The 14,163-nt window shown below is 51.3% G+C and overlaps 2 protein-coding genes across 10 annotated transcripts in view; one reads left to right on the top strand and one right to left on the bottom strand.

Moving 5' to 3' along the window:
- The first annotated feature begins 14 nt into the window (after window positions 1-14).
- Window positions 15-6,081, top strand: MVB12A (multivesicular body subunit 12A). 5 transcript variants are annotated; one of them, XM_037888134.2, is made up of 9 exons: window positions 15-319; window positions 1,135-1,233; window positions 1,567-1,663; window positions 2,242-2,368; window positions 2,459-2,590; window positions 4,000-4,106; window positions 4,611-4,675; window positions 4,916-4,972; window positions 5,139-6,081. In XM_037888134.2, the coding sequence occupies exons 1-9, from the start codon at window positions 236-238 to the stop codon at window positions 5,199-5,201; spliced, it is 831 nt and encodes a 276-aa protein (XP_037744062.1). In that variant the 5' UTR covers window positions 15-235; the 3' UTR covers window positions 5,202-6,081. The 5 variants fall into 5 exon arrangements, with proteins under 5 accessions (XP_037744062.1, XP_037744061.1, XP_037744063.1 ...); XM_037888133.2 differs by having other exon boundaries at window positions 31-319; window positions 1,135-1,374; XM_037888137.2 differs by lacking the exon at window positions 15-319 and adding an exon at window positions 751-867 and having other exon boundaries at window positions 1,135-1,374.
- A 178-nt stretch (window positions 6,082-6,259) lies between these two features.
- The window catches only part of ATP13A1 (ATPase 13A1), a 30,853-nt gene continuing 22,949 nt past the window's right edge, over window positions 6,260-14,163 (bottom strand). Inside the window, exons 18-26 of one of the 5 annotated variants that reach the window (XM_037888128.2) lie at window positions 13,335-13,531; window positions 12,732-12,828; window positions 11,346-11,539; window positions 10,622-10,736; window positions 9,971-10,167; window positions 9,318-9,460; window positions 8,375-8,486; window positions 7,768-7,911; window positions 6,260-6,690 (exon numbers count right to left, since the gene is read on the bottom strand). In XM_037888128.2, the coding sequence (XP_037744056.1) occupies window positions 6,580-6,690; window positions 7,768-7,911; window positions 8,375-8,486; window positions 9,318-9,460; window positions 9,971-10,167; window positions 10,622-10,736; window positions 11,346-11,539; window positions 12,732-12,828; window positions 13,335-13,531 (1,310 nt within the window). In that variant the 3' untranslated portion in view covers window positions 6,260-6,579. Of the gene's footprint in view, window positions 6,691-7,767; window positions 7,912-8,374; window positions 8,487-9,316; window positions 9,790-9,970; window positions 10,168-10,621; window positions 10,737-11,345; window positions 11,540-12,731; window positions 12,829-13,334; window positions 13,532-14,163 lie in introns of those variants that run through there. The other 4 variants (XM_037888129.2, XR_005223668.2, XR_005223667.2 and 1 more) reach the window with 4 other exon arrangements.

Here is a 14,163-nt window from a genome sequence, read left to right as displayed (position 1 = left end):
CGTACCAGCGCCCCGCCCGTGATTTCCCGCTTCCGCGTTCAAATGGCGCGTGCGCGCTGGCCAGAAGGGCGGCTCCGTCTCGGTCTCGTCACTCTCCGCGAAGAGCCCAATCAGAGGCGCGTGTTCGCCGAGACGACCAATAGGCGGAGAAAGAGGCCAGGTGAGTTCCTCAGCCCCGCCTCCCGCCGGGAGGGGAGGCCCGGACGCGGGGAGCGAAGCCGCCGGGCGAGGAGAGATGGCGGCGCTGCCGGAGGAGTCCCCGCTGACCGGGGTGGCCTGGGCCTCCAGTGCCAGCGCGGCGCCCGCCGGCTGGACACCGGTGAGAGCGGGGCCGCCGGGACGGACATCCCCGCGCCGGGAACAGGCCCCGCCCCTTGCCCCCCCGCGCCGGGAACAGGCCCCGCCCCTTGCCCTTTGAACCGTCCCCCCGCGCCGGGAACAGGTCCCGCCCCCTGCCCTTTGAACCGTCCCCCCGCGCCGGGAACAGGTCCCGCCCCCTGTCCCCCGCGCCGCGAACAGGCCCCGCCCCCTGCCCTTTGAACCGTCCCCCCGCGCCGGGAACAGGCCCCGCCCCTTGCCCCCCCGCGCCGGGAACAGGCCCCGCCCCTTGCCCTTTGAACCGTCCCCCCGCGCCGGGAACAGGTCCCGCCCCCTGTCCCCCGCGCCGCGAACAGGGCCTGCCCCCTGCCCTTTGAACCGTCCCCCCGCGCCGGGAACAGGCCCCGCCCCCTGCCCCCGGACATGCCTAGCCCCGCCCCCTGCCTTTGGAACCCCCCACAGGAAGAGCCCCCCTTTCCCTCTGCCCCACTTCCCGCCGGCTGCGCAGTTGTCCCAAGTGGCGGAGGCCCTGGCCTGCCCCCACGAGGGGTGAGAACCGACTCCCGCCTGGCCCTGCGCCCTTTGGCCAGGCTCAAGGTCACTGGCTGCATCCCCCCCCCGCCCCAAAGCACAGGAGGACTTGTGGCACCTTAGAGACTAACAACATCAGCAACGAAGGAGGCCTCCGATGCAGTGAGCCGTAGCCCTCCAAAGCTCATGCCCAAATAAATCCGTTAGTCTGTAAGGTGCCACAAGTCCTCCTGTTCTTTTTGCGGCTACAGACTCACGGGGCTGCGCCTCTCATTCCCCCCACAGATCACCTCGACCCTGGAGGGAGCCACAGCCAGCTTCGGGAAAGGATTTGGGCAGAAATCCGGCTACGTCTTGTGCATCACCTCCACTGTGGCCAGTGAAGTAGGAGGCGCCCAGCACTGCTGCATCAGCACCTATCCCGCCCGCAACCTGACCCTACCCCTACCCTGTGATTACCCAGTGGGGGTCACATGCAGGCGTGGCCCTAACGCAGAGGGCCTTCACCCAATGCTACTTGCCAGTGTGTGTGAGCTAGACCTTGACCCCTTAGTTTAGTGCATGGCATTAACTTTAACCTAGCCACACACACGCGCTCTTCCCCTGAGGCTGTGGACCTAACGGTAACCTGCACCCGCACGTGATGAGGGCATCTGCTGCCCTCTAAGCCCCATGGTCACCCAGTGCTACAGACTGACCTGAGTGTCTTTCTTTCAGACCTCCCCAGGCAATGTGGTCGCCGACGTACTGATCCTGAGTGAGAAAACGCCTCTGCCTACAGGATACCTTTACATTCGGGAGTTCTTAGAGCCAAGTGAGTCTTGTTGCCCCATGCCTGTGGCGCGCTCCCTCCCCCTACGCCCCCCCCCCCCCCCCCTTAGCCCAGCTATAGCATCTTTCTACTGTATTAAACACGAAGCAACAGTGCACAGTGTGATGTAGGTGTGCCATTGATTTGCTGGAACTAGAACGCAGGCGTTCCTGGCCTTGGTGCACATTCTGCTAGGCTTAATCCATGTACTGTGTTTGGGAGTTGTATTCCTGTGTGCTAGGGAGATCAGGGCGTAGACATGTCACAGCACCTGTCTTTGTACAGTCAAAGTTGAAAATGCATAGGCCGCATTTATGGGACAGTGTTGTGCAAGGTTTTCTGTTTCGGCGACGCTGGGCCTTTGTTATCTAAAGCTGGGTGATTAGGATTTCAGCTCTTCAGAACGTCTTATCAGCCGTAATGTTTTTACAGCACTAGCATTAACCTTGGCTTTTTCTTGAGCCAGCATTCACACTGTTCAGGTAAGGCCAGCAGCAGAGACTGAGGTTACATACCATGAGCTTTATTGCAAACAAACGCAGGAATTTCTTGTGATGTCATGATCTCTGCTTCCCTGTTAGAAACGTCCATTTCCAAGAAGAAACGAATATGTGTGAAGCTTGTCCCACTGGGTGCGGCAGACCTAGTTGTTTTTGACATTACGCTGAGTGGCAAGAATAAAGTGGTCCCATGTTATATGAAGATAGGGTAAGATGCTGCCATCCTTTCACCCTGGCTGCAGGTCCCACTTTCTGTGGCTTTAGTTCTCAGTATAATCTGTTTTTCTCCTCCCCCCAGGGAAATTAGCAGCTTTGCTGTTTGGTGTAAAAAGGGGCAACTTCTCAAACCTAAACCCCTTCCAAAACCAAGGAACATCAGTCCAGCAATGAAGGGGCTTTCACTGGAGACCACAGACCTGGATAACAAAAAGTAAGTAATCAGTCGTCACCTTTGATTTTATTGGTGCCTGTCTTGAATTAGGAGTAAGTCCCAGTTTGTTATGGTGGGACCATGTGGCTTCTGATGTTTTGTCATATGGCTCTCTTCTGGTGCTACTACCAAGGGTTCTGGAAAATACCTTAGCCCAGTGTTCTTCACTGCATGAGCCAGTGCCGACTCCCATGGAGCCTAAGTGCGGATCCTTGTCGATCACACTCTCCAGTGGCAGTGGGGCTGCAGCTAAGGCAGACTCCCTGCCTTCCCCGAGATACGGCGGGGAGCACAGGTCTCTGCGCTGCAAGCACCACCCCCACAGCTCCCATTGGCCAGGAATGGGGAACTGTGGCCAGTGGGAGTTGCAGGCGTGATGCCTGCAGAGCGGGGCAGCATGCAGAGCACAGGCCCCCACAGGGGCTGCAGGGGCACATGGGCCCCTTCCAGGAGTGGCGTGGGTCCGGGACCGCCCGAAGTAAATGCCATCCCCTTCAATGGGCAGGTTCTGAATAACCTTCTCCCACCCAACCTGCAGCCTTCTGGAGCGAGCCCCCTGTACCCCCCTCCTGCACCCCAAGCCCCTGCCCCAGCCCCGAGCCAGCCTCCAATACCCCTCCTGCACCCCAGCCCTGAGCCCCCTCCCAGAGCCAGCACCCCATACCCCCTCCTGAACCCCAAACAATATTACCAACAACAGTACTATTATGATATCAACTAACAAAGAGCTCAGAGCGTTCAACCGTCTGTGTCGGGTTGCTGTGGCTCTCACGTTGAAGGTTTTTTGCCTAAGTGGCCCCCCTTTCAAAAATAGTGACGGGCACTGGCCTTTGCCCCTTTTCACACACAGGAAATGCACCATTCATGGTGGGACTGGGACTGGATGGAAGGTGGATACTGTGTGCTCAGATTTGCTTAGCTTTAAGGGCACAGCTCTGGTGTAAGACACTAATGAATCTTAGAGTATTTTGCAGTATTGTTGCAGCTGTGTTGCTCCCAGAATATTGGGGGGCGGGGGTAAGGAAATATTTTTTATTGGACATTTTTGATGAGTGGGGCAAGTTTTGAAGCTGCACAGAGCTCTTCCTGGTTGGACTCAGATGTCTGGCTCCTAGTGTTGGGACCTGGCCCCTGGAGCACAGGGATTACAGTGGGACTCCGTGTTGGCCCATCTGCTCCTCTGTCATGATGGTGAGGGCTAGGCCAGTTCTGAGCTTGCTGCCACCCTGCATGCCAGTGTCCCTGCTGGCAATGGCTGGAGCGGGAAGCTCAGCCCAACAAGCCCCATGGGGCAGGAGCTGCTGCTGCAGGAGGAGGTTTTTCATTTAAATTTTCTTTTTTTTTTGGGTGCTGTTTTGCAAATGTAAAACACCGAGGCCTCCATTTGTAAATTGTCTAATCCCTTGCAGGACAGAATTTTCATCAGAAAATTCTTTGACTAGAGTTGGCTCAAAACATGTATCCATGAAGCGAGATGATTCCATTTATGATACATCTAACCTCTATGGCATCTCAGGTAAGTGAAGTCCTCCTTCCAAGTACAAAGTCTGACAATTAGCTTAGGACAAACACTCCGCATTATATTAGTTGCTTAATGTCGTATTGGTCTTTTTCCTCCACCTAGTTTTAAAAAAAATCCAGTCAGTGCTACTAGGGTATCGGAAAGGCTGTGGGCTGGAATTTCTAACCTCTTCCACTTGGACAGGGTTATGCAGACAGAACACCCAAACTATCACATGGTGCTTCCCAGAGAGCAGTTTGGGTATTCTATCGCCTGTTCCTTCTCATAAGTGGAGTGGCATAATGCGATGTTAGAAGAATAGGCTAAGGTAGTCCAGCTGGGCGTTCCTCTCACTCACTCTTCAAGCCCTCTGGCAATTCACAAGTTAGCACTCACCAGTCGAGGGACTGTCCCAGGCACCAGGTTTTCCTTACAGGCCTGCCAGTGCACTGCAACACAGTGCTTTCATAGGGCTGCTGTTCATCTGCAGCTCTCTGATGATCATTTCTCTTTTCTCAGCCATGGATGGGGTTCCTTTCGCACTACACCCCAAATTTGAAAGCAGCATCACTACTGGGACTAATGTGAGTATCACTATAATTTACAAGGACATTTTACCAATTCCTTTTAATTAAATTGCTATTTAAGGGGTGAGTAAGGTGGTCATGTAGTCCCACAGGTTGATGATTCTGTTTATGTTCATATGGCAAAAATCTTTGGTTTCCTGGGCGTTGCAAACAGTTCTACAGGATAAAGAACCAGTGGGAGGCGGCTGCTAGAACAACAGGAATGTATTACCTATTGTAGTTACCTCTGTTTTGTAGGCCTTTTCCATCTTCACGAACTTGAACATTAAGTCTCTTGCTGACATTGAGAAGGAGGTAAGTAATTCACTGCAGCCTGCCCTCTGTTCTCACCGGTAATACCAAGTTGGAGTACAAAAGGATGGAGGCTTTAGAGTGGCTGAATAAGAGTTCTGTATGTACTAACAGCTATGAGCGTGAGGTAGCATTTTCTATCTATAAACCTTCTTTTTGTTTGTTTCAGTATGACTATGCCTTTGTAGTTGAAAGGACTGCAGCTGCCAGACTCCCACCCAGCATCTGTTAACAGCGAGCAGCACAGAGTGCTACCAAAGCATGGGGTACGTGTCCCTTCTAACAGATAAAGTTATATTCTTCCTACTAAATCATTCCATTGAGGCTGTCTGTTGCCACAGGTGCATAAACTGCACAACCAGCTGTGATGGACTCAATTCTCCAAAGGACACTCTTGTAAAGAACTGAATGAACTCTGTTTCTGCCTTCTAATTTTTTAATATTTAAATCTGTAATCCACTTGGAAACTAGAGAGCACCATCAATTTTTGAAAGATTACTAGCAAAGTCAAATAAGTGCATTTATACTTGCAGCCTAGTAGGGCTATGTCTACACTGCAATAAAAGACACAGGCATGGCCATAGCTGGCATGGGTTGGTGGGCTAAAAATGGCAGTGGAGAGGCTTGGGCTGGACCCTGGGCTCTGAGACCCCCCAAGTCATGAGGTTGCAGAGCCAGGGCTCCAGTCCAAACCCAAATATCTACACTGCAGTTTTTAAACCTGCAGCCAGTCAGCTGACCTCGGGACTAAAACTCGCTGCTGTTTGTATTTTACTGTGGTGTCCACTATGCCACTGTCACCTGCATTTAGCTCTCCATGGAAGCTAAGTTTTCGAGGGTTTACCATAGGGTTTACTTTTGTGTAGCGGACAGCAAGACACTAATATTTTGTTCAGTCTGTGTTTAAAGATTAATGAACATTGGGTATTGAACATTTTTTCTTAGCTCTCTTACTAAAACTCTTTTTTATTCTGGATGTTGTCCCTGGGAAGGTAACTTTGTTTTTATTTTTGAGGACACAACTTTTTATACAGCAGAAATACTAAGCAAACTAAGGGCTAAAGAGGCTGCTGCTGCTATTGTCATACTAATTAAAACAAGCCTTTGTTCAAGCCCTCCTTGCATATTTATGACTAAGTGAATCTAGCTACTCTTCCTGCCTTGTTTCTTTCATAATTGAGGGACTCCAATTTTGTGTCTGAACCTCAGAACTCACATAGAGGGAATAGCTGTTAGTTACTCAAAAGTCGAGCTCTTACACTACTAGCCCCAAAAAAGAAATTCCAAATGTTTTAAAATACATTGATTCCAATTTAATTACCAAATTCTGTAAACGCTTCCTCAAGCATAGGGCAGTACAAAATTCCCAATATGTCACGTCCTGGAAATGTTATTTAAAGGTGTATTGCCCCATGCAGCCTTGATTGTTACACCAAGTGGTCTCCAAACGAGCACGTCAGAAAGCTTTCCCAGGCCTGCTCCAGAGCAGGGCTAAGTCACTGTCAAAAGAATAAAAGATCCTTCTTGCAATCTGGAAGTGTGTCCCCACGGTGTTGTCCTTCACACTGTATACTCAGCACTGCTGGGATGTTGGAGGCTTGGAATCTGTTTCAGGAAGGCACTTTAAGTTTTGCACTCCCCAGCAGAAACTGAAGAATTCGGTCCACCACCAAGGCGAGGAAGAAGTCAGCCAGCAAGACCTGAGCAATCACAATCTTAAACTGAAAGGGAAGCAGCTTAGATAAGTTATTTTTGGCTAAACAACATATTGAAACTTCCAGCAGTTAAAGCCTGTTTTAATAACTAACTTATTTTTAGTGGGAGATTATGAAGGGGCAAGCGGGGCGTCAGCAAAGTAAATGAACAAATATCTCGCATCAGTGAATGGTGGCAAGCAAGCACTTAGTACAGAACTGGACAGTCTCATCCCCCTCAGTCTGCACTGCCACAAAGGAAGCAGGGATGCAAAGTGAACTCTTGCCTCATGTGACCAAACCCAGAAGTCTAGTCTCCCTCGAGGTGGGGAAGGACAGCTCAGTGCAAGGTTGCTGTCAGGGACTAGGAGAGAAGAGCAGGGGTCACATGAAAAGCTCAGTGAGCCGGTAACTGCAGTACTGCGCTAGTCAGGAATTTAAACATGTCTAAAGCTAAGTAAAATATGTAAAGACAGTTCTGAGAGGCTGCTACTGTGCCTCAGACAGGATGCAGCTCTTCAGAACCTCACCGGGAGACCCAGTCACAGAGGCAAGTTGGGGAGAGTAACCCGGGTGTTCTTAGTTTGAGTATTTAGAACAAGTAATTGTTTTCAGTCTCAAACACTGAACACAAACCACATTATGGAAGAGTTTCTGGAATTCCATATATAAGGAGTCTGTTTTAAATCAAGTTTTATCTTTAAAAAGGAACACCCCTTAGAATCATAAAACCATACAGTTAGAAGGAACCGCAAGGGTCATCCAGTCTAACCCCTTAGATGCGAGCAGAGTTTGGTTTGTACACAGGGGAATTCAGAACCCAAACGGATTCCTGTCCAAGAGAATCCTTGCACGTCTAGTCTTCCGTACAAGGGGCTACTTTCCAGTGAGCGTTTAGGTAGTTGTAAGTGAAGCATGAAGTTGGGAATTTCACAGGTGCCTAAGCTGAGTTAAGGGTCTGACTCCCATTGAAATCAGTGGGCACCTAACTTCTTCAGGCCCCTTTGAAAGTCCTTGCTGTAGCAGTTCCAGAGTATTGGTTTCTATAGCAGTTACTCCAGAAGAGTCTGCCAGTGTGGAACACTCCATCCTGTCCCTGCTCACCTCCATGGGGATTTCCACCAGCCCAAACTTTTCACTGAACTCTGGTGAGGAGCCTGTCAAAAGGCCCACAATGGCCAGTCCTGAAAGGATAATGCTCCACAGTAGAGGTTTGTTCTCCCGCAGACTCTCCATAAAAGGGTGGCCCTGAAATGGCAAATGCACATTGAGACACCATCAGAGCAGAAGAGCCGCTGCAGCTCATCTTCACTAGGTTCAGTGGGAGGCAGTTTTCAATGCCAAATTCACAAGCTTGTTTAAAAACAGGACAGGAATTCTGGTCTCCCAGACAGAGAACTGATACTTCGATGTACAATTTGGGTCTCGCCTTGATGCATTCAGAACAGCTATCTTTGTACATAAGCAAACTTTTTCCAAACTCTCAATGGATGTCTACTGAAGGATTTACATCGGTGACACTGCCGTTAATAATGTAGAACAAATCTTTGTATCTCACACCCACATCCACACTGCTAAGCCCACATGGGCTACCTTTCAGATTTGCAAACACCTCAGTTCCTACAAGCGCATTGGCTTTGATGTAACATAACTTAAATATAATTTTGTTCCTTCCCTGGTTTCCCAGAGATGCGAGCTGAGCAAGTCTTACCTTGTAATTAATGGTGAAAGTGGCCATCTGCATTGCCATTGACATGATGTAAACCGTGCTATTCACCAGGCTGGGCTCAAACTCCTTGTACAAATCCACAAACTCTTCTTTCCTTAAAGAAACCAGACAAAGCCCTTTCCGATCAATGAAGCCCAGTTCTGGGATTTCAGAATAAATGGGACTAGGGGCCAATTCATCAGTGAGATTTTAAAGCCTTGAAGGGAACCATTGTGATAATCTAGTCCAGTGGTCCCCAAATGTTTTCTGTCGCCTCCCCTCTTACCTGGCTGCAGCCGGGGGTCAGGTGCTGAAGCCGCAACTGGGAGCAGAGCCGTGGGCCGGAAGCCAAGGGCCAAGGCTAGGGCTGCAGCTGGGAGCCAAGGTGGGGGGCCGCGGCCACCACCAGAGCCCAGGCAGGGCCGGAACAGAATTGGGGGCAGAGCGGGGCTGGGTGGTGGTCCTTTCCCGCTCCCATGGGGGCTGACCCAGGCTCCGCTGCGCCCCCCAGACGTTCCTCCGTGCCCAACAGTTTGGAGACTACTGATCTAGTCCGGCCTGCATAACATAAGGCCCTAGACTCACGCTTACTAATTTCTGCACCAAGCCCATAACTTCTGTTTGAGTGCAGCATCTCTCAGGCTGATCCCCAGACTTACTATAAAAAGTTCTGAACTCAACTTAGCTAAGTTGTCTGGTGACCTTCATTTGATTTGCAACTCAAATCCACCTTTTCGGATACTTCCCTCCTGCCTACCAAATTTAAGATTAAGCAGGCAGGGATTTCTAAGGGAAAATAAGAAGGAAAAGCACCATGAAGGCAGCAGGTTTCCCTACACCTTCCTTCCCAGATGGGATTTGCTCATCCAGTTTAATAACTTGGTGCTCAGTCGCAGCCTGAAGATAGGTGCTAACATTTTGTACTTCAGAAACAAGCAGCACTCACGTGGAAGAGCTGCGAGCCTGTGCACCATGGTACAGATACACCAGGCTAAGGAAATGGACGAGGAACTGCAGCAGCACTGTCAGAACAGTGTAGAGATTAAAGATATTGGGTAACGGACGCTCCCTGGAAAGGGTCTTCAGAGGCTGGAAACCAAAGGAAAGAGACACCAGGATTTAACAGATGGAAAAATTGTACAAAGACAATGAATTTGGCGCCACTGGCCAAGCTGCCAGCAAGATCCCACCTGTGTCAACTGTGTCCATGAAATGCCCAGCTCTTATAAATTCCACTTCACACAGTGAGACCTTCAGCTGCATGCTGCAGGCAACAGTGTATCCCAGGTGATTAATGCCTGCGTCTGACCATGTGCCCTGGCACACTGAACAGAAATGCACTGTCTGTCTGATCTCATTCTTAGACATTCCCTAAAGTGCAAAGTGTTGGCCTCAGAAAGGCGTCCCCTCGCCAGGATCTAGGGAAGAACAAAGTGATTCTCTGCACGTTCTGGGCAGGCAGTGAGCTGGCTGGACAGCACTCACTGTAAGAATAGAAGAGCTGCTTTCCCTGCCGCATTCCTCACAAGACAAACACAACCCTTCCCATTTCCTCCTTCGGAAGCACTCCCAGGTACAGCAGGCCACCATGCAACATACCTTTGACCTGGAGATGAAGAGGAAGCAGCCGGCCAATAACAAACCCTGAAGCGTTGCCTGGAAGTCACTGAATTTCACTCCTTCCAGGTAAAGGACGCTTTGGCTGTATGCGAGGATCAGGGCGTTCAAGGCCAGGATCTTAAACATCTGGAGTGTGGTCACTAATGTGCAGCGACCTTGCTTGATCACGTGGCAGACTGAAGAGCAAGAAGAAACAGCAGTTTGTCCTCAGGATGCAAGTTCTGTGGCTCCATCTGCACAGCCCCCTCCACTCCCTGGGACCCAGCATGGGGAGCTGCTATGAGCCTAGAGTTCTTGGACAAGCAGCTCACCTTTCCCTTGATCCAGTGCACCATGGTCACTCAGCACAGTCAGTTTCCATCTCCAAGCTGGGAAATCCATATGGGGAAATGAAAACTGGGAGTATGGGAAGCACCCCCTTGGCCTCATGTTTTAGGCATTTCCTCCCAGTAAGAGTCAGTGTTTGCATCACCCTTTTCCCCACCCCACTCAACGCCCCCCTGCCTTTGCCAAGAGCCTGTTCGGATTCACACAGGAAATGCGCCCATGCTACTCTCCTCATCGGAGTAGGATGGGTCACCAGACTAGGGGCAATCAACAGCACAGACCTGCTCCCCCGTTGCTACTTACTACACTGAATGGAGGAGAGCTTGGATGTAAAGGGAGCAGCGATGCTGGCATCACCCAGTTTCACAACAGGCACATGGTCCTCTTCCAAATCCTTCAGGACCTGGCTGATCCGCTCCTGGTTTCCAATGAGAGAGAAGGAGACATTTCATTGTCACAGTCTGAAATAATACGGAGACTTGCATCATCCCTATCCAGCCCTGATCCTTGCTCAGAGGGGCTCTCCACACTGCCAGGACCTTAGACAGCCCCTCAGCATACACCCTGTGAGCCGGCTGCAGAGCTCACCCACCTCCAGGAGGTCTGTCAGCTGACACCCACCAGTGTCATTTCTGGGGCAGGAAGGAGAAAGGCTGGGCTTGTGGACTCCCCTGGGCAGAACTGGAAGTGTGACGGCTGGTTTATGGATCCATGAAAGGACAATACTGTCATGAGTAGCTGCTGCAATTCTGACTAGAATAAGCCTGCAGCGGTGGGAGCTTCGGAACAGGACAACCCCCTCTGGCTTTGACTTTCTTTCTGGCCAGAAACACCTTACCCAGGAGCTCGGGCAGGGCCTTGCTGCAATCAGAAGTACATTTCTGGGGTGTCCTGCCATTTCCAATTCAAGAATTAAAAATAAAAGCCCCAGTGAGCCCGGAGGATGGGAGGGGTGGAGGGCATCAGGGATGTGGACAGTGTCAGCCACTGAACCTGGAAGGGAGGAGGGGCTGGGCTCCAGGCAGACCTGGTTACCAACCCGCTGGATGGCCAGTTGCTCTTCTCTGTGGGACATGACCCTGTGCTTGGCAGCACGGGAGGTGGGCTTCATGGCACTGCTCCCTATGGCAGGCAAGGCGGGTCTCCCATCATTGGGTCCATCGCGAGGCCTCTTTTTCCGTTCGGGGAGTCTCTCGGGAGCATTTGCCAGCAGCGCCACTCCTGTAAGACCAAAACATCAGCTGCAGGAAAAGAAAAAACCTGAAATGGCAAAATGACTTCACCAAGTAGGAACCCTTAGTTCCCAGCAGCCGTGAGCCGCCCTTCACAGCCCACCTTAGAGTGGTGCCAAGCAAATGTACGAAGGGGAAGGAAGCACTTGTTAGAGCAGGGAACTGGGACTTCTGGGTTCCAGTCCTAACTCTGTGTGACCTTAGACAAGGTGTGAGGTGACCTGAAGAACTTTGTGCCAGCGCGAAAGCTCATCTCTCTCTCTCTCTCACCAACAGCAGTTGGTCCAATACAAGACAACTTTCATCTCTCGCTCGCCTTGTCTTTCTAGTATCCTGGGCCCGACACAGTGACAGTGACACTGCAGACATGCCCTTCGGTGAGTCATGTCCAGAGCTGTAAATGGGAATGCAGTAATGCCCCCTGGCCCCAGTAAAGCTCTGATCTCTTCTGAAGGAAGGTTTTAAGTATTACCAAGGAGTCAATACTGAAGGCACTGAAGCTAAAGCCTTTATCCAAGAGACCGCAACTGGCCCAACAGCAAGGCCCACTATCCTGGGTAGAAATATACTACATTACTCAGCTCAACCTTACTGTGCTAAGGGAGACAGAACAGAATAAAATGGGGAGGGGGCAGCAATTGGAGCACTCTCACCAAATGATTTCACAGAAGGAATTTTCTGGACCAACTGAAACAAGAATCTGGAAAGTTTAGATTAATCTGGATTTAAGGACGTCTCCGATTCAGAAGGCAGGATTGATACACAATCTGGTGACCCAGGGATGTCCCAGACCGGGGTCCCCGTGAGGCACGTTACACTCAGGGGCTGAAGCAGCAGCAGAGCAGCAGGGAAGAAGTCGCTCTATAAAGCACTCCCAGGGTAACTGCTTTGTAGCCAGTTTTCTCCCTCTAGGCTCATGCCATGTAGAAGCACAAGCTGTGTGAGTGTGCATTTCGCCAGCCTACTGCTCATTTCACCCCCTGGGGAGAGACGATGCAGCTCCAAATGGAGTCTGCCAGATTAATTACTGACCAATCCCAGCTGAGAAAATCCCCAGTAAATGAGTAAGTCCCTAGAGATGCCTGCAGAAGGCTCCAAATGCTGAATTCTGCGCCCAGGGATACAAGCCAAACCCAGGAGGCCACACACTACCTTCCTCCTCATTGCATGTTCAGACTCACCCACATCTGCATGCTTCAGGGCTCCAACATCGTTGGTTCCATCCCCACACATCAGCGTGACAAAGCCGAGCCCCTTTAACGTTGTGATGACAAACTCCTACAGTGAGAAGTGCCAGTAAGGAATGAACGCCTGCCCAAGCTACTGGGACTGTGTGTGCCAGGTACCAAAATGGGCTGGGGCGCATGCTGAAAAGCACCATGTTAAATACCCTTTTTGAGCATCACCGGTCTTATGCCTCACTCAGTTTTTAATATTGGCGGTAAGGACACGGATCAGAGGGCTCCTTTACAGTGAACAAGACGGGAAATCATGCAGCTGACTTGCCACCTCGAGCTCTCAATATTCACCCCTCTGCATCTTCTGAAATAAGTAATTCATCAGAGGACCAAGGGGCTGAGCATGCCAAGAGGCTGAGCTCCAGTTAACATGAATGTGAGTGGCAGGTGCTGAGCCCCAGAGACTCTTGGACTCCCCGTGGTGTGCTGGAGTCACTCTGGATTTGGGAACTGTCCGCAGGTAAGGTTTGTGCTGTTACTGTTATCAGGTAGGACACACCGAGACAGGCAGAAGCTGAGATTTTACAAAGGACTGGAGCATCTCACCTTTTGTTTCGGTGCCACCCTGGCAAACACCTGAACATGGGGTATGAGCTTCAACAATTGCTGTCTGCTCGCAGTCTGCAGGTAAGAGAGCCCTTCCCCCGTAACACACAGGTTGTAACGAATCAGCTGTTGCCGGGAGTGTGGAAAGATGGGGAGCGTGGTGGTGCCGTCAATGGACTGCCACTGCCAGCAGGAGTCTGGAACAGAACGCAGGCGGGGTTGGGAGTCAGCACAGACACTGCCATGTGGAACTCGGGGGGGGGGAATGCACAGAGCCAGGTGTCTGCAGCACCTTGTCACTATGGACTGGCTACCGTGGTGAAAGCTGGCAGATTGCCAGACATCAGAGTCAGTCTGCACTGTGGGGCCACCTGCTTGCCCCCTATGCTACCTATGGGATTTCTATGGCCCCTCTGTCACACCGAACCTGAGCACCTCAGTGTCCTCAGTGACTTTATCTTCACAATCCCCAGGGAGGCAGGGCAGCACTACTGCCCATGTTTCACAGACCGGGGGGGGAGGCACAAGAGACTGACTTGTCCAAGGTCATGCAGGGAGTCTGCAGCAGAGCTAGAAACCAAACCCAAGCCCCTTACCACCACTGCCTCCCCCAAACTTTCCACACAAAGGGGAGGCCTGCCAGCTGCTGTTACTTAGGTGCTCAGACCCCCCGGTGATGGACTGGGTAGCCCATACGCACGCTGCTCCTGCCAGCTGCTGTTTGTGACCTGCTCGGAGATGTGTGGGGGAAGGCCCTGCGGAGGGGCACTGGATTATCTGGGACTCTCAGCAGCAAAATCATTACACTTTCTGCCACCAGAGGTCAGTG

Source organism: Chelonia mydas, chromosome 20 (genome assembly GCF_015237465.2).
Source record: "Chelonia mydas isolate rCheMyd1 chromosome 20, rCheMyd1.pri.v2, whole genome shotgun sequence".
NCBI lineage: Eukaryota > Metazoa > Chordata > Testudines > Cheloniidae > Chelonia > Chelonia mydas.
This window is presented reverse-complemented; position numbering and strand designations above follow the sequence as displayed.

Coding starts and splice junctions, on each gene's coding strand:
- MVB12A (XM_037888133.2), top strand. CDS start 236: ATGGCGGCGCTGCCGGAGGAGTCCCCGCTGACCGGGGTGGCCTGGGCC. Junction 1,664..2,241: donor TCGGGAGTTCTTAGAGCCAA/GTGAGTCTTGTT, acceptor CTTCCCTGTTAG/AAACGTCCATTTCCAAGAAG. Junction 4,973..5,138: donor TTGCTGACATTGAGAAGGAG/GTAAGTAATTCA, acceptor TGTTTGTTTCAG/TATGACTATGCCTTTGTAGT.